Source organism: Bombina bombina, chromosome 7, assembly GCF_027579735.1.
Source record: "Bombina bombina isolate aBomBom1 chromosome 7, aBomBom1.pri, whole genome shotgun sequence".
NCBI lineage: Eukaryota > Metazoa > Chordata > Amphibia > Anura > Bombinatoridae > Bombina > Bombina bombina.
In genome coordinates this window covers 227,105,789-227,126,673 of record NC_069505.1, presented here as the reverse complement: position 1 = coordinate 227,126,673, position 20,885 = coordinate 227,105,789, and the positions used below count along the sequence as shown (strand labels likewise).

At 40.0% G+C, this 20,885-nt stretch overlaps 1 protein-coding gene across 4 annotated transcripts in view; it reads left to right on the top strand.

Annotated features, from left to right (window-relative positions):
• PLEKHA7 (pleckstrin homology domain containing A7) overlaps positions 1 to 20,885 on the top strand; it is a 918,161-nt gene that overhangs the window by 626,096 nt on the left and 271,180 nt on the right. For all 4 annotated transcript variants that reach the window (XM_053720631.1, XM_053720632.1, XM_053720630.1 and 1 more), the window contains one exon: positions 15,489 to 15,667. In XM_053720631.1, coding sequence (XP_053576606.1) covers positions 15,489 to 15,667 — 179 coding nt within the window. The remainder of the gene's footprint in view (positions 1 to 15,488; positions 15,668 to 20,885) is intronic.

The window sequence follows — 20,885 nt, the reverse complement described above, 5'->3', positions numbered from 1 at the left end:
ATTTAGCATAACCTTAAACATATTCCTCTCACTGTATCTATTACTTACATTTAGCATAACCTTAAACATATTCCTCTCACTGTATCTGTTACTTACATTTAGCATAACCTTAAACATATTCCTCTCACTGTATCTGTTACTTACATTTAGCATAACCTTAAACATATTCCTCTCACTGTATTTGTTACTTTTAGCATAACCTTAACATATTCCTCTCACTGTATCTGTTACTTACATTTAGCATAACATTAAAGGACCAGTCAACACTGTAGATTTGCATAATCAACAAATGCAAGATAACAAGACAATGCAATAGAACTTAGTCTGAACTTCAAATGAGTAGTAGATTTTTTTTCTGACAATTTTAAAAGTTGTCTTTTTCCACTCCCCCTGTACCATGTGACAGCCATCAGCCAATCACAAATGCATACACGTACCATGTGACAGCAATCAGCCATTCACAAATGCATACACACTTATTCTTGCACATGCTCAGTAGGAGCTGGTGACTTAAAAAGTTTAAATATAAAAAGACTGTGCACATTTTGTTAATGGAAGTAAATTAGAAAGTTGTTTAAAATTGCATGCTCTATCTGAATAATGAAAGTTTAATTTTGATTGAGTGTCCCTTTAAACATATTCCTCTCACTGTATTTGTCTTTTTTTACCTCTACTAGAAGTTTTCTTTATGAATCAACCACATTTTCTGTAAAGTACTTCTGCAAATAACTCCTTAACCAAATACCCTCCAACATAAGATCATGACCTCTTATTCTGGTATTGATTTTTTTTGTGGGAAATACTTTTACCTTCAGCTTTATTAAATCCCTTAATGTACATTAACAAATCTATCATATAATCTATCTCCCTGTACCGATTAAAGGGGCATTAAACACTTAATAAATGCTGGACAGGATGATACATTCAAAGAAAAGATTAGTCTGAGAATAACATGTAGATGTATTTTTTTAAAGGTTCATTAGTTGTTTAAATAGTGACAAAATAAGTGTAAAGTTTTAGTGTCTATAAAACAATGGGAGCTGCCACGTTGTAACTATGGTTACCTTCTCTGCTGTGGCCAATTAGGGACAGTTATAAATAGGTCACTAGAGCATGCAGCCAATGGCTGTGTGGGATATAACAGTGTTCTGCACTTCCATTTCTAACAGGAAGTATATTGCAGACTTCTTTATATATATATGATTTATAATTTTATATTACCATCTCAAAGTGTTTAATGTCTCTTTATGGACATGAAGGATTCCTATTAAGTTTTGTTTTTTAGACCATATACTACTTGGTAGCTTCCTTAGAACCATTTCTAGTTTGTTTAAAGGATTTCAGTCTCCAGAACTGTGTACTATATTCAAGACGCTTCACAACTAGTGACCAATAAAGTGGCATAAAAGCAGGCAGCTGCCTAGTGCTCTAGCATCCTTAAAACCTCACCAAAATCTCCCAGAATTCCTTAAACCTGGGAGCATAATACCTCAAAATAAGTGCTCAGAACCTCTATACATTCACCTGTTTTCTCCACCACACCATGTACCCTTTTTAGGCCATGCAAAGACCCATGCTGTAGCTCAGTGCTATAACAGCAAGCATCAATAATACAATAATTAATAAGACTATAATCTTCTTTTACAAGCTGCATTCAATTACAAAACCCTTAACAAGTTATAATGCAAAGTAAGAAATAATCCTCCCTTCTTATGAAAATTAATTTCTTGGCCAATCAACAATCCAAAGTGGGACTCACACTTGCTGTCTAGCTAAAATCTCTGTTACTCAGCTTACTTTTAGGCCCTTTGTTTTCACACACTTCTACTCTACACACTTAACTATACACTTTCCTGTCCACAGTCATGCTACTTTGTTCCATATAAAATCCTTAAAACACCTACTTTTTCTTCCTAATGGGAAAGAGTCCACAGCCGCGTTCATTACTTATGGGAAATAAGAACCTGGCAACCAGAAGGAGGCAAAGACCCACCAGCCAAAGTCTTAAATACTCCTCCCACTTCCCTTATCCCCCAGTCATTCTTTGCCTTTAGTCCCAGGAGGTTGGCAGAGAAGTGCCAGAAGTTTGTTTTGTTTTATTTTTTTCCATTTGTTCTACTTTTATTTAATTGTAATATGTCTCTTATGGAGGGTGCTACCCTTCGACATGGAACAGGAGTTTTAAGTAGTCCTGTTAGTCTCTCGTGGAGGGCCTGGACGAAAGAGATGCAGTGGGAGCTTCCCCTGTGACACCATCCCGACTCGTTATAACAGCTCCTTTCAGCACTTGGTGTTGTCGAACTTTGCTTTGCTACCTGCTGTCTTCTCTCGAGCCATGACGGAGGCGCTGCCACTATTCATCACACTTGAATGGCCGTGTTCCTGTTACACGCCGTAGATTCCGGTAAGATCGTTTAATTTTATTACATTCTCTGTAATGTGATTTATGACAGGATAGTATGGGCCTCGCTGAGGCACCTTCAGTACAGATCTTGGAATCAAGGGATATTTCCTCCTTAGGGTGTTTTGGTGAATGGGGAAGGGGTCTCTTATCATGTTTCTTATGTGATTCAACCTGCATTGGGTATGTGTGTACGTGTTCTGACGCTGAGACAAGTAGCGTTACTCTATGTCAGGGTGCCAGGAATCAGACTGAGACGAGAAGTGCAAAAATAATCACACCTTTATTAATAGCAAAAAATAATAAAAAGTCCACAAGTCAAATAACAAGCCAGGAATCAAAACCAGAGCTGGTAGTCAGACGAGCCGAGTCAGGAGCCAAAGCGAATAGTCAGACGAGCCGGAATCAGGAACAAGGAAAACAGCAGAGTCAGGAACAAGCCAGGGATCAGGAACCAGGAAGGACGTCAGGCAGCCAGGTAATACACAGGAACTCTCACAAACAAGTCTGAGACAACGAAAGGCAAAGCATACTGAACAGAGGCCCTTTAAATAATAAGTGATGATATCACAATTCTGAGACTGCATCCTGTCTCACATGGATGATTCACACCAGTCTGGCCATAAAAGGAAGTGCAGGAATTGAGCAGCATCCCCCACAATGCACCATAGTCAGGAAGAGAGGTGAGTAAAATGGCTGCCAGCAGCACATGGCAAACACCACATCGAAAAAACCCTGACAGCGGTGCATAGTGGCTTTTTTCTGGCCTTGTGAATGCAGGCCTAGGACTAAAAACCCTCGGGTTATGGATGTAGTCTTGCATATCCTTTTATGTGGGCCTAGTTTTGCTCCCTTTCGGAGGCATGCTTTTTGGATTTTGCGGGGCATCTGCTGACCGTGCGTGTTTACGCTTGGGCGGGGTTCTTCCCCTTCCGCATTCCTGACCGAGTGGCGACAGAGCAAAAGAGTTTGCTCCGCTGAGGTCTGCTCATAGGAGGTGGTGAGTGCCCCAGCCATTATGTGTCAGGTGCCAGTCATTTGTTTTTTTCTTTTCCAATATTGGCGTTTATATTAAATCCTAGCCATGGAGGATTCTAATGCCGGAACTATTGTCTTATCAGATGATGTCGTCCTCGGACGAGGACTGTCGTTTGGCCCCGTTGTCACAAGTCTTCCACTCTTGTCTTTTGTGCCTGCATAGTTTGCTGGGTCCCTTGGGCTCGGGGGACCTTGGATCTGCTGAGCCATCGGCATCCGGGGGCTCTGTTCTTCAGGAGGCACCTTCCCAATCGCACACTCCTTTTGCAGGTGACCCTGACTTTGATGTCTCCTCCGTGCAGGGTGGATTGTTTCCACCGGAGATGGCGGGACATTTTAATTTTAATATTTTTTTTGGCGCTGATTCGTCTGCAGTTATGTGCCTGCCTATCTTGGGTGTTCAGACCGTGAACGGCACTATAATATTCCCCCTGGGGGTGATTGTTCCCCCATGTTGTGCGTTTCGTTATAGGATTGTGTGGCTGCGTGTCCTACTACGACATCTTTTTGATTTGTTAGGGGATCCTCTCCTTTTTTGTCCGGGGACTTCTCAGTTCTCGAACGGTTCTTCGGAATAGATGATGGAGTTAATTTTATCTCCGGTCGGTCTATTATGAGCTTTCCCAGCCTCTTTTTCTGAGGGTTCCGGTCTCTGTTTGGCAGGTTCTGCGGAGACATAGTTCCTTCTGGGCGGATGCCTTCGGGTGCCCTTGTTTATTTTATCCGAGTTGGATTTATTTACTTTATATATTTTTTTCCTACGGGAATTTTGGGATTGCTTGGATTTAGTTCTTCCACGGAAGTCGTTACCGGATTCATCCGGAGTTGGTGTGTGCACTGTTAATTGTTACTGACGCATGTTGCATCTGGCTGGTCCAGCGGGACCTACTGGTTCACTTGTTTTTGTTGTCTGTTTTTATAAACTACACTTACATCGCGACCTTCGGGTCTGGATGTCAGGAGTTCTTGGGCTGGCCGTGTCAGTCTGCTCCAGAGACATGGGCCGGTGGAGTTCCACCACGTCCCTTCGCATCCCCGGCCTGAGAGGTGAGGTGCTTGCTGCTGTGTGCAGTTCTGGCCTTTTGGTGGTTCTTCTAGACACTAGGTGCCGTCAGGTGGCTAGTATAGGTCGGGTCATGCTGAGGTGGCTACTTACTCCTACCTCCGCTTTGGGGAGCTTTTGATGCTCTGATGGGATCTTGGGTTGCAGCTCACCTGGTGTTCTCCGTGGTTGTTTCTACTGCCCCTTAGGGGTAGGGAACCAAAGTGAGCTCTGACTTCGGAATCCCGTGCCTCGTGACTGCTGGTCACAAAACATCATGCTCCTTCACAACCTAGATAGTGTAGACCAACACAACACCCCTATAGGCTGCAGAGCAAACAAAACTCATCCGAGACCAATCCTCTCGACAACCGAGAAATACCTAAGAATCCAATCTCCAGAGGGAGCAAAGAAACTCCTAACAGACCCATAAAGTTTGTTAGTAACCAAGGTGCAACAGCATCAGCAGAGCCAAACTGTAAACTCACCGCTCGCTAGGTAGCAAAGCCAACCAAGAGGCTCTTACAGCTGACATAAACCCCAACCCCGCACAAGGAGAGGGAGAGAAAAACAACCAGGCACGCGTTGGAGAAAAAAGAAATGACCAGAACCCAGGGATAATTCCCACAAACCGGACCGTTGTCTTGAAGATGGAGCCCCTCCGGGTCGGAAGGATGAAGATAGAAGATGCCGTCTGGATGAATACTTCTGCCCGCCTGGAGGACGACTTCTTTCCACTTGGATGAAGACTTCTCCCGGCTTCGTTGAGGACTTCTGCCCGCTTGGATGAAGACTTCTCCCGACTTGATGAGGATGGATGTCTGGTCTTCAAAAACTGTAAGTGGATTTTTGGGGGTTAATGTTAGGTTTTTTTAAGGGTTTATTGGGTGGGTTTTATTTTTAGCTTAGGGTTTGGACAATGGAAAAGAGCTAAATGCCCTTTTAAGGGCAATGCCCATCCAAATACCATTTTCAGGGCAATGGGGAGCTTAGGTTTTTTAGATATGATTTTATTTGGGGGGTTTGGTTGTGTGGGTGGTGGGTTTTACTGTTGGGGGGTTGTTTGTATTTTTTTTTACAGGTTAAAGAGCTGATTTCTTTGGGGCAATGCCCCGCAAAAGGCTCTTTTAAGGGCTATTGGCAGTTTAGTTTAGGCTAGGGTTTTTATTTTGGGAGGGCTTTTTTTATTTTGATAGGACTATTAGATTAGGTGTAATTAGTTTAAATATTTGATCATTTCTTTTTTATTTTGTGTAGTTTAGTGTTTATTTTTTTTTTGTAATTTAGTTAATTGTATTTAATGTAATTTAGTTAATTGTAGTGTAATGTTAGGTGTTAATGTAAGGCAGGTTAGGTTTTATTTTACAAGTAAATTTGTATTTATTTTGACTAGGTAGCTAGTAAATAATTAATAACTATTTACTTACTAGTTTACCTAGTTAAAATAAATACAAAATTACCTGTGAAATAAAAATAAAACCTAAGATAGCTACAATGTAACTATTAGTTATATTGTAGCTAGCTTAGGTTTTATTTTATAGGTAAGTATTTAGTTTTAAATTGGAATTATTTAGGTATTAATTGTAATTTTTATTTAGATTTCTTTTATTATGTTAAAGTTAGTGGGTGTTAGGGTTATGCTTAGGGTTAGGTTTAGAGGTTAATAACTGTAGGTCAGTATAGTGACGGTGATGTTGGGGGTGGCAGATTAGGGGTTAATAAGTGTAGGTAGGTAGCGACGACATTGGGGGCAGCAGATTAGGGGTTATTAAATTTATGTAGGTGACGGCTCATTGGGGGCGGCAGATTAGGGGTTAATAAGTGTAGGTAGGTGGCGGCGATGTCGGGGTGGCAGATTAGGAGTTAATAAGTGTAATGTAGGTGTCGACGATGTCGGGGGTAGCAAATTAGGGGTTAATAAGTGTAATGTAGATGTCGGGGCCGGCAGATTAGGGGAGTTTAGACTAGGGGTTTATGTTAGGGTGTTAGGTGTAAACATACATTTTCTTTCCCCATAGGAATCAATGGGGCTGGGTTACGGTGCTTTACGCTCCTTTATTGCAGGTGTTAGGCTTTTTTTTAGCCGGCTCTCCCCATTGATGTCTATGGGGAAATCGTGCACGAGCACATAAAACCAGCTCAAAGCAGTGCTGGTATTTGTGTGCGGTATGGAGCTCAACGCTGCCATATTGCCTGCTAACGCCGGGTTTTTGTAAACCTGTAATAGCAGCGCTATAGGGAAGTGAGCGGTGACAATACCTTGCAAATTATTACAGAGCCGCTCATAACGCAAAACTTGTAATCTGGCCGAATGTTCTGTAGAGCTGAGTTAAGTCACTCCAGTAGAATACTTAAAGGCTTAGGCTGATGTTTGAGTGAGACCAACACAAATCCCTAAATACCCTCGGACGTGACCCAGCAATAACATGTTGGACATTTTGAACAATAACTGCAAAGATAACTTGTGAAATAAACAGTAGAATTAATGATCACACAACTGCAGTGCAAGCAGGATGAGCAAGACACAAGTAGTCAGGTATAGGCTTAGATGATCAGGACAAGTCTGCAGGAAGAGATGTAATCATAGGAAGCCAAAGTCCAGGTCAAGCAGGCAGGTGGCATTGGGGGCAGCAAGCAGGATAAGTAGGCAAGAACATTGTACAGTAAGGCTAAAGAGGTCAAATCATGCTATTCAAACAATGTGCAACCTAATTAAAACCATTAGCAGATATAAATGCTCCTAATATAGCCAAAAGTGAGTGAAAATAGGCACCTGTAATGGAAGCTGCGATGTCCCACTTGAAAGCTACATCACATTGTGGTTGGCAGCTACATGTGTTGCTCTTCATTGACTCACCAGCTGCTTTCTGGTCAAGAGGTGGACAGTAGGTATATAGTTAACCCCTTTGTGTACACATAGCAAGTATAGGACAGTAATGAGAAAATTACATGTTTTGATTTCCCTTTTAAGTGAGCCTGCCAGTCTCTCCTTTTTCAGAACAGCAATGCTTGACACTTCCAAATGAGACGTTACCTATAAGTTTAACTCCTTTGTCTGGGTAAACACATAGGGCTAGATTACAAATGAAGCGCTATTTTTACTAAATGGAGCAATGAATGTTCAGTCTGTTAGCAGATAATGATAGCAATTCTCTGAGTCCTTTAGATGGAATAGTCTATAAATAATTGTAGCTGGAAAAAGACACAATAATATAAAAACATAAAAAGGAGAAAACAATATAAACAACAATTTCAAATGAAGCATTGTGTACCGTCTCTAAGAAAGGTAGTAAATCAAAGGATACAGTTTGTTTAACTTTTGGAAAGTGCCAGTCACACAGTTTTAGCCAATTTGGCAAGTGGCATACGCCAACATAATTACCCTCTTCTTCTTGGTAAAGCTATTACTTGAGAACATTCATATCGTTTTCCATTCTTTATCACCTGGACCTGTACCGGGAAACCCCACCTATAGGGCATATTTAGAGATCTGAGATGTTGTGTTAGAGTTGCAAATTCCCTTCTTCTCTGCAGGGTCAGGATAGATAGGTCGGCAAAAAAACTTTATCATAGCACCTTGATAGGTGAAGTTTTGTTGTTTGCGAGCTTGTTGCAGAATGAGCTCTTTCTCTTGGTATTTAGTGAAGCAGATAACGTCGTCTCTGGGGGGGTTTGTTTCAGGTGGCTTTGGTTTTAAAGAGCGGTGTGCCCTCTCCCTTTGTATTGCTGTGTTGTCAGGGTGATCTACTTCCAGAAGAGATCTGAATAGGCCATCTAGATAGTTTCTCAGGTGTGGGCCCAGCACTGACTCGGGTATCCTTTAATCCTTATGTTATTACGGCGGGTTCTGTTTTCAATTTCGTCCAATTTGGTTTCCAGGTCTGAAATCTGCTTCTGCTGTATTCACATTTTGTTTGACATATTAAGCATTTCTGTTGTCATGTCTTCTCTGTCACCTTCTAAAGTGTCCACTCTACTCCCCAAATCTGTAATTTCTTTTTTAAGCTCAGCACACTCCTCTTTTATACAGGATTTCACCTGGTTTATAAGTGATTCCATTGCCCTGTAAGTGATAGGGCCCTCTTTAGTAGATATCTCTTCATTTCCACTATTCTGAGATAGAGTGCAGCTTTCTTCCTGCATCTTATCCATATTAGCCTCTTGTGTTTCTTCAAAGGGTTTCTGTTTATCTAGTGGTTTGAAGAAAGAGTTAACGTTGCTGTTGACTGTTTTATTAATTTTATCTTGTTTAGTTATTCTTCTGGTTGCCATTTCAAGTTAAGCAAGCACTGCGGATTAATGGCGGGTTCTTGTGTTTGTATTAATAGTGCTGCAGTGTCTTTAATCATAGGAGTTTTCCCCACCACTTGTACAAAAAGCAGTTAGAATGATTAACCCCTAGATGTCCGCTTCAATATTGCTTACTGTAAGCTTAGTTAATTCCCTTATCTTTGAGTTGCTCCCACGTGGGGATCTGTAAAGGATGTCGTTCATGAGTCCACTGTAAGTGTTTTGTGGGCCTTTTCTCTGCTGAGTATATATAGTGTCCGCTCAGTTATAGTTCAGATATGCCCCTGCAGGTTCAGATCGTTTGCTTTATAATTGATATGTCCCTTTATCTTATGTAGTGGTATCTTTATCTCTCTACGTTGTCATTAATAAATACTTTGCCCTCAGATGGAGTGATTTCTTCGTTTATTAGGCCCAGGTACCGTATCGTGTTATGCTGAGTGAGTGAGACATTTTACCTAATTGAGCTGAGTTGTGGAACATGTTTGCTCTGTGTGGTCGTGTCTCAGCTTACCCGTTCCTTAATGATCTCAGACTCTGCATAGATTAAAGTTGCATGCGTGCTCCGTACACGCTGTGTAGGCCGCGTTGCTTGCGGCGGTATGAATCCAGGTACCGGTGATCGGATAATGCCGATGCAAAGTACGGGTGTCCCTTGTATTATAATACCTGTTTTCAGGTCATTTTAGGCTTCCGGTCACGCAGTATTAGTGCCTTACTCCTCACCACTGACAAGGAGCTCAGTGAGGTGCGGCCATCTTAGATGGCGGTCCGGCTCCACCCCCCATGAAGCGCTATTTTTATGTACACCCTTAAAGGGGTCAGACCTCTGGTTAAAGGGACAGTATACACCAATTTTCATATAATGGCATGTAATAGACACTACTATAAAGAATAATGTGCATAGATACTGATATAAAAATTCAGTATAAAATCTTTTCAAAACTTACTTAGAAGCTTCCAGTTTAGCTCTGTTGAAAAGGTTACTGGAACATCTACTGCAAGTGGGAAATATCAGACGCTCCCCATTCCCCCTTCCTTTGCATATGAAAAGACCCTTTACACAAACAGAAGCAAGCTGGGGTAGGTGTACGTCGGTATTCTCCTAAAATTTTGGGGCTTAGTTAGGAGTCTGAAAATCAGAGCAATGTTATTTAATAATAAGCAAAACTATACATTTAAAAAAAACAAAACCTTTATATGTTATATAAATAGATCATCTACAAAACATTTATGCAAAAAAAGACGAGTTTATAATGTCCCTTTGATGATAAAAAGTTGCCCCAATTGCCCCCCAAATAAAGTAGACAGTTCTTTAACATAAATAAAAAATATCAGCATTTTTTTTTTGTAATAAAAAAAAAACAGCACAAAGAAGTTATAAGGGGTTAAAGTGAGGGGATTTGGGGTGTTTGGGGAAAAAAGACACTAAAAGTGCCTTTACATCGATCTGAATGAGGACTGTGTTTTTACTGTAAATATATATATATATATATATTTTTATTTTGTTGCCCAACTCTGCGCGAGTTGCCTGCTGCACTACGTGCTTTACTGTGTCTGACAGCATGAGATCGAGGCTCCCATTGAAGCCTATGGAAGCACACTCTTGTGAGTACAAGGCTTCCAGGCAATGTGAATGCATTGCGCCTAACTTGTAATACCAGCACACATTTATGTGCGCTGGTATTACTGAGTGGTGCGCAAATATTTTGATTGCGAAAGCACAATTTTGCGCTCCACTAGGGGCCAGTAATGCCAGAAGTATATATGCTGACAAAATAGAGCGTGTAATGTTTTGCGTTAAACTGCCTCTTTACCTATAGATATCCTAAGCCTTGTCAGGTGCAGGTATACGCTAACATAGTTTTGCACTTACACATAGGCAATAGGTATAAATATCTGAGTTTATTTCAGCTTTGGCCAGTATTGTCTCAGATTTGATTGCTTGTTATGCATATTTAGACTGTATTTTTACCATTGTCACTATAGTCTACTCCCAAGAACAAGGAACTAGTGAAAACCATATAGCATGCGCACAAATCCCTGGATACACTGTAAAGCCCTTTCAATGGGCGACATAATGAATCTGAGTTAATAGATGTGTGGTGTGAGCTTGGTGCTCTGACCCTGATGATGTGATTTTTCACATAATGTTGCCTGTACTCCCGAATGAAGGAATTTGTGCATCTGCAGTTTTGTGTAGACCCTGGGTGTAAAATTCTTCATTTCACTTTATATAGTGCGGTTTCATAGCAAGTAGAAATTAAATCTAATGCAGGACAGAAATTTTGTTAACTGTTTTGAGAAATGTGAAGTTTTCTCGTGTTATTTTTTTAAATTAGATCATTTGTTTATTCAAACAGGAATAATTTTTATGAAAGTTGTTACTTATGGATGTTTTTAATAATTAGATATATTGAGAGAAATATTTAAAGTGTTATGTCTTTTACATCTAAATATTGTATTGCTTTAAAGGGATATGAAACCCAAAAATGTTCTTTTGTGACACGGACAGACCATACCATTTTATTATCAACGTTGCTTTGTTCCTTCCGTCATGATATTCTCTGTTTAAAAGATACCTAGATAGGCATCTGAAGTGCTATATGACTGGAAATAGTGCTGCCATCTAGTGCTCTTGCACAACTGCTGCCATCTAGTGCTCTTGCAAAACTGCTGCCATCTAGTGCTCTTGCACAACTGCTGCCATCTAGTGCTCTTGCACAACTGCTGCCATTTAGTGCTCTTGCACAACTGCTGCCATCTAGTGCTCTTGCACAACTGCTGCCATCTAGTGCTCTTGCACAACTGCTGCCATCTAGTGCTCTTGCACAACTGCTGCCATCTAGTGCTCTTGCACAACTGCTGCCATCTAGTGCTCTTGCACAACTGCTGCCATCTAGTGCTTTTGCAAAACTGCTGCCATCTAGTGCTCCTGCAAAACTGCTGCCATATAGCGCTGCAGAAATAGGCAGTCTCCACACATATGTCCCTGTTTTTTAACCAAAGATACCAAGAGAAGAAGAAAACTTGGTAATAGAAATAAATTAGAAAGTTGTTTAACATTTCATTCTTTAACTGAATCATGAAAGAAAGTTGTTGGGTTTCCCTTTAATGAGATTTCCTGTAATGAGGCATTTAATTTGAGCTCTCCATTCATTGGGATGCATGTGTTATTCCAGTGTAGGCCACTAATGCTAGGGACACAGCACTTGGGGTTGTGTCCCTAGCATTAGTGGCCTACCTATGCATATGAAAAGAACAGCGATTGTAAAATAACAGCGATTGTAAGGTATAGTACAGTAGTATCTTACAATCGCTGTTATTTTCATATGCATAGGTTTTTCCCCCAGAGTAATTTAGTGTTTTGAGTATTTTGATAAAAGTTTGCCACCTTTTAACTTGTGAGGAAAAAACTGTGAGATTTGTAGGGAAAAACTGTTTATAGAACTACGTCTATGTTCAGCGATTTTATAAAAAAACAATTATGCTTTGTATTTTGTACTTCTAAGTACAAATGTCTGTGTTTTTTACACATCCAGTTTACTTAAATCACAATTTACACTGTGCATATTTAATAAAATGTATTCCTTTGTAATTTATATACAAAGTTTACGTTTTTGATAAAATATGATTTTTGGCGAAGAATTTTGTTACTATTTTTGAGGCACCTTATTATAATTTTTTCCTGAGTATTTTTGCGTGAATGATTCAAATATTAATTTTGTATGATTTTAAATTAGAATTTTCATTGTGCATTTTTGTAATGTATGCATCTCCCTCCCATACGAGAGTGCAGTGTACGCCCCTTAGCGAGACACCCTGTTTTCAGGATAAAAAAGTGTCTTTATAGAATTCCACCAGGGACACAGAAGTGCTGGGAGCATTCTTAAAGAAGCTTACCAGTCCAGAATCGGGCCCTTGGAGAGAACCAGTGGGGTGCTCAGTCCCTGACAGAATGTGAGCCCCATAGTGATGTGTGATGCTTAGCGAAGTTGTCGGTTAACGCACTTGTTGAACTAAGCACGCAGGCAGAAGCATCACGCTAAACTGGAAGGCTCAGGTTGCATTGTGAATTTGGTTTTTGAGGGTCACCAGTGTTCTCTATATTTTTTGAGCAGTGCTTATAGAAATATTTGCCCAAGTGAATAAAATGTTTGCACACTTTAATCTTGAGTGAAGTAAAACCTGAAAATGTTGTAAACGTGTAAAGACCTCCATGATGGAATATGTTGTTCTCTATTTAAATATAAATATATTATTTGTATTTCTATATACTATGTGATGCAACAAACACCAGAGACCAGACACTTGTTTTCATTTATTTATAAAATGTTTTATATTAGATTTGTTTATAAAAATGATAACAAGGAGTGGATTTTACTTACATAAATAAAGCATATGTCGTTTTTACACAGACATAGACAACTTAACCTCAACTCCAAGGTTAGTACGTGATTGTGTCAGAGAGCACTATTGGCACTGTCCTAAATATGGTAATATTAAAAGGACAGTAAAATAAAAATTAAACTTAATTGAGTTGGTCACAGACCAGGACATTTTAAACAACTTTCCAATTTACTTCTATTATAAGTAATTTTGCTTAGTTCTATCGGTATCCTTTGTTAAAGAATAACCCTGGGTGTGCTCAGTAGCGTGCACATGTCTTCAGCTATCTGTCAGCAGTGTTTGAATTAATGATTATAGCAATATTATACATAGTTGCAAACACTCCTGCCATAGAATGCTAGACACATACACGCTCCTGAGCACCTATCAGCCTACCTAGGTTTACTCTTCAACAAAGGATACCAAAAGAACAACGCACATTTGATAAAAGAAATACATTGGAAAGTTGTTTAAAATTGTGTGTTCTATCTGAATCATAAACATTTAATTTTGAATTTACTGTCGGTATAATACAATGTCAAAATATTTTAAAACTGTGCACAAAGTTTCCAGTTTTTTCATTTACTATAGATATAGATACAAGAATTGAAGAAAATGGTTTCAGTGTAAATGCATTACTGGATAGGTCCTCACACACACATACATGCATATATTTATGTAAATAGCCTGTAGTCACGTCACGTGGCTCATGATGATTAGAACGTCTTCCGTTTGTTTCATTTCATATCGAACTTGTATTTTTTCTATCTTTTCTTGTTTCTGTGCTGTTAAAGGGACAGTCTAGTCCAAAATAAACGATCATGATTTAGATAGGGCATGTCATTTTAAACAATTTTCCAATTTACTTTTATCACCAATTTTGTTTTGTTCTCATGGTATTCTTAGTTGAAAGCTAAACTTAGGAGGTTCATGTGCAAATTTCTTAGACATTGAAGGCTGCCTCTTATATGAATGCATATTGACCGTTTGTCACCACTAGAAGGTGTTAGTTCATGTGTGTCATATAGATAACACTGTGCTCACGCACGTAAAGTTATCTAGGGGTCAGCACTGATTGGCTAAAGTGCAAGTCTGTCAAAAGCACTGAAATAAGGGGGCAGTTTGCAGAGGCTTAGATACAAAGTAATCACAGAGGTTAAAAGTATATTAATATAACTGTGTTGGTTATGCAAAACTGGGGAATGGGTATTAAAGGGATTATCTATCTTCTGGTGTTGACTGTCCCTTTAAATAAAGTTTATTTTGTTATAGTTGTGGAGGCTTGTTGCTTCCCTCCAATAGAGCTGTGTTTTTGGTCCCCATCAGCCAATAGGTGTGAATGCTGCATACTGTTTGGCATGATCTGATCAGAGTAGCCATGACAGATTGACTAAATATAATGCACATTGCAAAAAAACAAACATAACCAAATGTAAAATGTGCTACTGCTAATCTGTATACCTGTTACTTCCTTTCATATGTAATGAAAAACAAACGTGTGTTGTGTTTTTTTTATTCTTTATTTATCAGTAGCTGAAATATACTGCTGAAAAAAAACATTATCATGTGTTTATTATATTCATTTTTAATCACCCTTACATTACATTTGTTAAATGGTTTTAGTGCCTACAGCAAGTATTTCATTACATGGTATCTCATTAACGATTCTGCTACAAAGGTGTAGTTAAGATACAATGTTTATTGGCCTTTTAATCGCACAGCTAATTAAATCTGAACTGGCCATAACCAGCTTTCAAATGAGTTCTCAGTTTGCTAAATATGGCATTTAATCACAGCAGTATTGTTATTGTACTGGCAAAGTATTGTCAGAATTTATTTAAGTAAACAATTTTATTTTGTATGACTTTTTCATTCATATCATTTGAACTCTACTCTTTCCTTTTTTCTGAATATATATATATTTATTTGCCTGAAAGTATAACTTTTTTTTTTTCCTTTCCATTTACATGCTGCTGAATTTTGAGCATGCTGATGAAATTTTACACCCACGCTCGAGTTATCAAGTGCTATTGCAGCGCAGTGACTCAACCAGTTTAATGTAAAAGTTAAAGCTAGGAAAAAGTGAGATGAATTTTGACACAGCTGACAGACTTTTGGCTTTAGGTTTTGCTTGTCCATATTGTAAACATAATAGTAAAATATGGAAGGAAGTTTTAGTACTTTTTGTTACATTCAGCAGCAGGAATTATATTAATCAGTTAGCAGTGGAGCATAAAAAATGCTCTTTCCAACTAACTGATTAAATCTGCAATTAGGGTCAATAAAGGACTAGCGCAGGATCATTCACACTGATGTATTTTTTTTCAGGCTTCTCATACTGGGATGCGAGCGTACATTTATCAAAAAAACTCTATTGTGAGGCCCCACCAAGAGAATTCTGGGATGCGAACTTACTACTTCAGTGCAGACACACAAGAGGATATGAATGGATGGATAAGAGCAATGAATCAAGCTGCCCTGCTACAATCCTCTCCAGTGACCAAGAGGCAAGTTTACTAATATATATAGTACTACTAGACCATTCTGTCATCTCATAAAGTGCCTTATATTGAATATTATTGTGATAAATGTATAGGGAATGTGTGTGTTTTTGCACTAGGCTACTTGCCAGTAAATGAATTGTCATTGATGGGTTAAATATGAACAATGGGAAGCTTTATGTGTCTGTCTGGAATAGACAGTACCTCAGCCACAGAGCGAATCATATTATTTTACTCAGACTGTTCGTGACTACAGTTACTGTGTTTTATGTGTCTGTATTATAGGAAAACAAAGCTTAATAAATAAAAATACTCTGGAATTACATCACTGCTACATTTATCTTTTTTTTTTTTGTATGCTGCTACCAAAATAGTTTTTAAAAAAAAATTTTGTGTGCTAAAAATAAGATAGATGACCCAGTACACAGTGTCATGCAATCTAATAAAGGTTAGGGAGGCAGGAATGATAGTTGTTTTTTTTTCACTGTTCCCAAGTTATGCTCTTAATACCTGAGGGAAATATGTTGGGAATTGTGTTACAAGTATGTGGTGTATCTGTCAAAATAAGACAAGAGGAATAAAAGGAAATGCTTTTAAAATCTCACCATCTGTTAATTACAATTTATACATCGCTTGTATCTAGAGCAGTGGTCTCAAAGTACTGGCCCTGGGGCCATATGTGGCCCTCCAGATAGTGTAATCTGGCCCTCCCTTGTTTATTAGGTAAATTATTACTCCTGCCCCATTAATTTATTAGGGTTCTAAGATGTGTAGCAAGTTGACATTCTATATGTGTGTGTGTGTGTGGGGGGGGGGGGGGTTAGGCTCCAGAAGGAATGGTTGTAAATCAAAACCGTTGTAAATTGAAACCCAGTTTATAATGTAAGTCAATGGGAAGTGAGGGAGATAGGTTCCAGGCCTAATACATTATTTTTAAAGCTTTGAAAGGAAGACTTTAAATGCTAAACAACATTATAAACCTAATAAAATAATCACACAACACAGAATATATAATTAAACTATGTTAAATGAACAAAAACATTTGCTAAACAGCATTATAAACCTAATAAAATAATCACACAACACAGACTCTACTTGCATTTTTCTGCAAACAGTTCTTTCTATGCATTCCAATCTGGACTGATTTATAGACAGGAAGATCTTGTTCCTTTGAAATCTGCTCGGTAGCTCAGGTCTGGTTAAATTCATTAATTTCAGCTTGCTTGGCTTTGCTGCAACAAAAGCGGACAGATCCACCTACTGGCTATTTTAATAAATGCACTGCTTCTCAATGTTTTTCAATAGCAGTCTCATGATTGGAAAAAAAGGTTATTATTCTGAAACGGTGTAAATTGAACCGTTGTAAAACGAGGGCCATCTGTATAATGTGTGTGTGTGTATATATATATATATATGACGAATCCGGATTGGCCTCGTTGACGCACGTCAACCAGTTTTGTTCCGTATGCCATGTGAGAGCACCTGGTTCCTCGGGCTCGGGGAATCAGGGGACTGCTGAGCCATCCGCCTCTGGGGGTCCCGTCCTCCAAGAGGCGAGTTCCCTACCAATTCATACTTCTGCACATGCATGTAACCCAGTTTATGCTTCCTCCATGCGGGGTGGCGTGTTCCCCTGAGGTTGCAGCACGTTTATTTGAGAATGTGCTCGTGCCCTCTTGTCCTGGGCCTTCCTCTTTCGGGTGGGCCTCTACAGTTCCCTGTGGGTGTAACTGTTCCTGAGTGTTGTGCCTTTCGTTACAGGATTGCACGCCTTTGCGTATTGCTCAGACATATTTTTCAGTTATTAAATGACCCTATCGTTAACAGATATGGGGATTTTCAGTCTGATAATTTGAATGGTGCACCTCATTAGACATGTGGGAATCGGGTTATCTCCTGTTTGTTATTTGTTTGAGATCTTTCCCAGTTTTTGAAAGATAGGGCTTGGTTGAGAGGCCTGTGTCTTTTGGGCGTTAACCTGCGAGTCGCCTTATATTTTATTTTGTATCCGATGGGATGTCTTTTATTTGTTTTTGTTTTCCTTCGGGAACCATCTGGGATTGATACTCTTTGTTACCTCTTCGGAAGTCTTTTAAACATGTTAGTCCTATGTTTTATAATGTCTGTTTTCTTTTTTTCTCCTATGAGGGAGAATTTATGCAGCTTGCCGGTTAGGATCCTAGGTACAGGCTGGTCCTGTCGGGTTTGTTCGGTTTTGCGGCTGTTCAGACACGTGGCGCTGTTTCTGCTGGACTGGTTCGGTAGTAGCGCTGAGTGCTCAGGTTATCTTTGGTTTCTATGTTCAACTACGCATTTGAGAGGACCTGTGGGTTCGTGAGGCGGGAAGGATTGTTTCAGTCCTTATAGCCTTCAGTCATAGATGACCGGGCGTCACTCTATCTGACATCTGATTTTATCAGAACCTAGAGTTTCCTCCTCCATGTGGGGGAGGGTTGACAGGCTTAGTGCCCCGTTACTGCAGTTTGAGTGGTTTGGCCTTCAGTTTTATGCCTTTGGATGGTCCTGTTGGAGCTTGATCCAACAGCTTGTATGGATAGCTGTCCAGCATGCAGAAGGTTTTGCAATTTGAAACCTGTTGCAGCTCTTGGCACCTTAAAGGGACACTGTACCCATTTTTTTTCTTTTGGGATTCAGATAGAGCATGCAATTTTAAGCAACTTTCTAATTTACTTCTATTATCAATTTTTCTTCGTTCTCTTGATATCTTTATTTGAAAAAGAAGGTATCTAAGCTGAGGAGTCAGCAAATTTGTGGTTCAGAACCATGGACAGCAATTGTTTATCGGTGCTGCCAAATCAGCAAGGACAACCCAGGTTGTTCACCAAAAATGGGCCGGCATCTAAACTTAAATTCTTGCTTTTCAAATAAACATACCAAGAGAATGAAGAAACTTTGATAATAGGAGTACATTAGAAAGTTGCTTCAAATTGCATGCTCTGTCTGAATCACAAAAGAAAAAATTTGGGTACAGTGTCCCTTTAAGGGTGTGCATTTAAGCTGTTTCTAGTGTATTTAGATATAGCTTTTACTCTTGGATAAGTTATGAGACCTTTGGGTCTTTTTCGATTGTCTCTGGGTGAGTTAGATCTCCTTTTAGGGATCTGAGTTCCGGATGATGATTGATCCCTGTGGGGACTTGTTTAGCTTGGGGTTCCCCGGAGATGGAATTAGCTCTGTCCTCTGCCTGTGTGGAGGTGATGGGGAGACTCGCCCTGCTAGTAGGGTTTTGTAGACCTCGAGGTATCCCTTCTGTTGTCCTGAGGCTTTGACAAAGTCCCTTCATTCGACTTTTAGCCTTGCTCATTGGAGCATTGGATTTTGGCTAAGGGTGGTTCCTTCCTTTAGTCAGGACTTTTGAGTTTTCCTCGCTATCTGGATTCTCTGGATATACATCCAATCCTTTGTCTGGCTTTTTGGCCATTTGGGGTGTTTAGTTCCAGGGTATGGTTGCCTGAACTATTAGGTGCCCGGACCTGTTTTTCTCCCTGAGACTTCCGCTTTCTGGGGCTTCGCTCCTTTTTCCTATCCCAGTTTTTGGTTGTTTTGGCTCTAAGGGCTGGTCGGGGTGTTCCACGGTAGTGGGAACTTCAGCTATGTCCTTGCTCCATCTACCTGACTGGGTCAGGGTTGGCCTGGTTTTCGGAGTATGTATTACTCTTTACAACAGAGTAACCCATGCCATCTAGGGGTTAACTGTGTGTCTTGCACCTCAAAGGTTGTGGGTTTATACCCAACTGCTGGCGTTGGATTTCCAATTTCTTGTGCGCCTTTGGGTTGCATTCCCCTGGTCAGTTTACCAGTGTACCTGTGGATTCTCTGCTCTGCAGGCGAATGGGTTGGCTGTGCCTCTGTTAACAATCCTATTAGCTCAGGTTGCTAAGGCATAGATCTAGCCTTCTTAGGAACCTTTAAGACTGAGGTTAGATCATTGTCTGGTGAGCTACTTGTAGGGGGGTCCTTTTCTATGACATTTGCTTTGGGGATTTAATTCCCAATTAGCTGGTGGCTTCGGGCCATGAGGACATTGGTTGCTCTTCCGGCCTCTTTCCTTTTTCTTTAGAGGATAGTCTCCTTCCTATGGAGATGGAGTCCTTTTTTGGGCTTCTCCTGGTCGGGAAGTGGAGGGTGGAATTAGTTCCACCTGGGGTCTTGCTGGCTCCAAGTCAGATGGTGGGGCCTTGTTTTGATAGATCCTTAGGTCTGTGGCCTTGTCTGTTTTCAGAGTCGGGTTGCACTTGTACTTTGGGGGTCTGTACCATCTTTACGCTAGTTAACCTGTACCAGTTTTGGATACCTGTGGCTGGATTGGTCCAGCTGGGTTTGGGTCTGCAGGTCAGAATGTCCGAGCGGTCTAAGGGTCGCAGTCTCCTCTGGATGTGTGAGCTTGTTGAGTCTATCCTGGTAGCTCAGTCTGCTGGGAGATGGTTTTTCCTTTCTCCTTGCTCCTTTTGACAGGAGAGGGTTTACTCTTCCTTTGGGTTCTGAGGGTATACTCTCCTTCTCGGGGGGCCTTGATGGAGGCTTTATATTCCCCTTTTGTAGGGACCTGTGAGTAGGTCTGGCGGCTTAGGTTGCCTGAAGCATGCTTTCTGTCGAGGAGCTGTTTTGTGCGGTCTGTTTCTTGATGATTGCTTCTTCTTAATTGCAAGCTATGTAATGAATGCAGCTGTGGACTCTTTCCATTTAAGAAGAAAAACTTAAATTATGCTTACCTCATAATTTCCTTTTCTTCTGATGGAAAGAGTCCACAGCTCCTCACCCGTAATTTTATGTGGGGCGTCCTTATATTCTTCTGGGGAGGAGTATATATATATGTATGTATATATATATATATATATATATATATATATATATATATATACAGTTGCAAGAAAAAGTATGTGAACCCTTTGGAATGATATGGATTTCTGCACAAATTGGTCATAAAATGTGATCTGATCATCATCTAAGTCACAACAATAGACAATCACAGTCTGCTTAAACTAATAACACACAAAGAATGAAATGTTGCCATGTTTTTATTGAACACACCATGTAAACATTCACAGTGCAGGTGGAAAAAGTATGTGAACCCCTAGTCTAATGACATCTCCAAGAGCTAATTGGAGTGAGATGTCAGCCAACTGGAGTCCAATCAATGAGATGAGATTGGAGGTGTTGGTTACAGCTGCCCTGCCCTATAAAAAACACACACCAGTTCTGG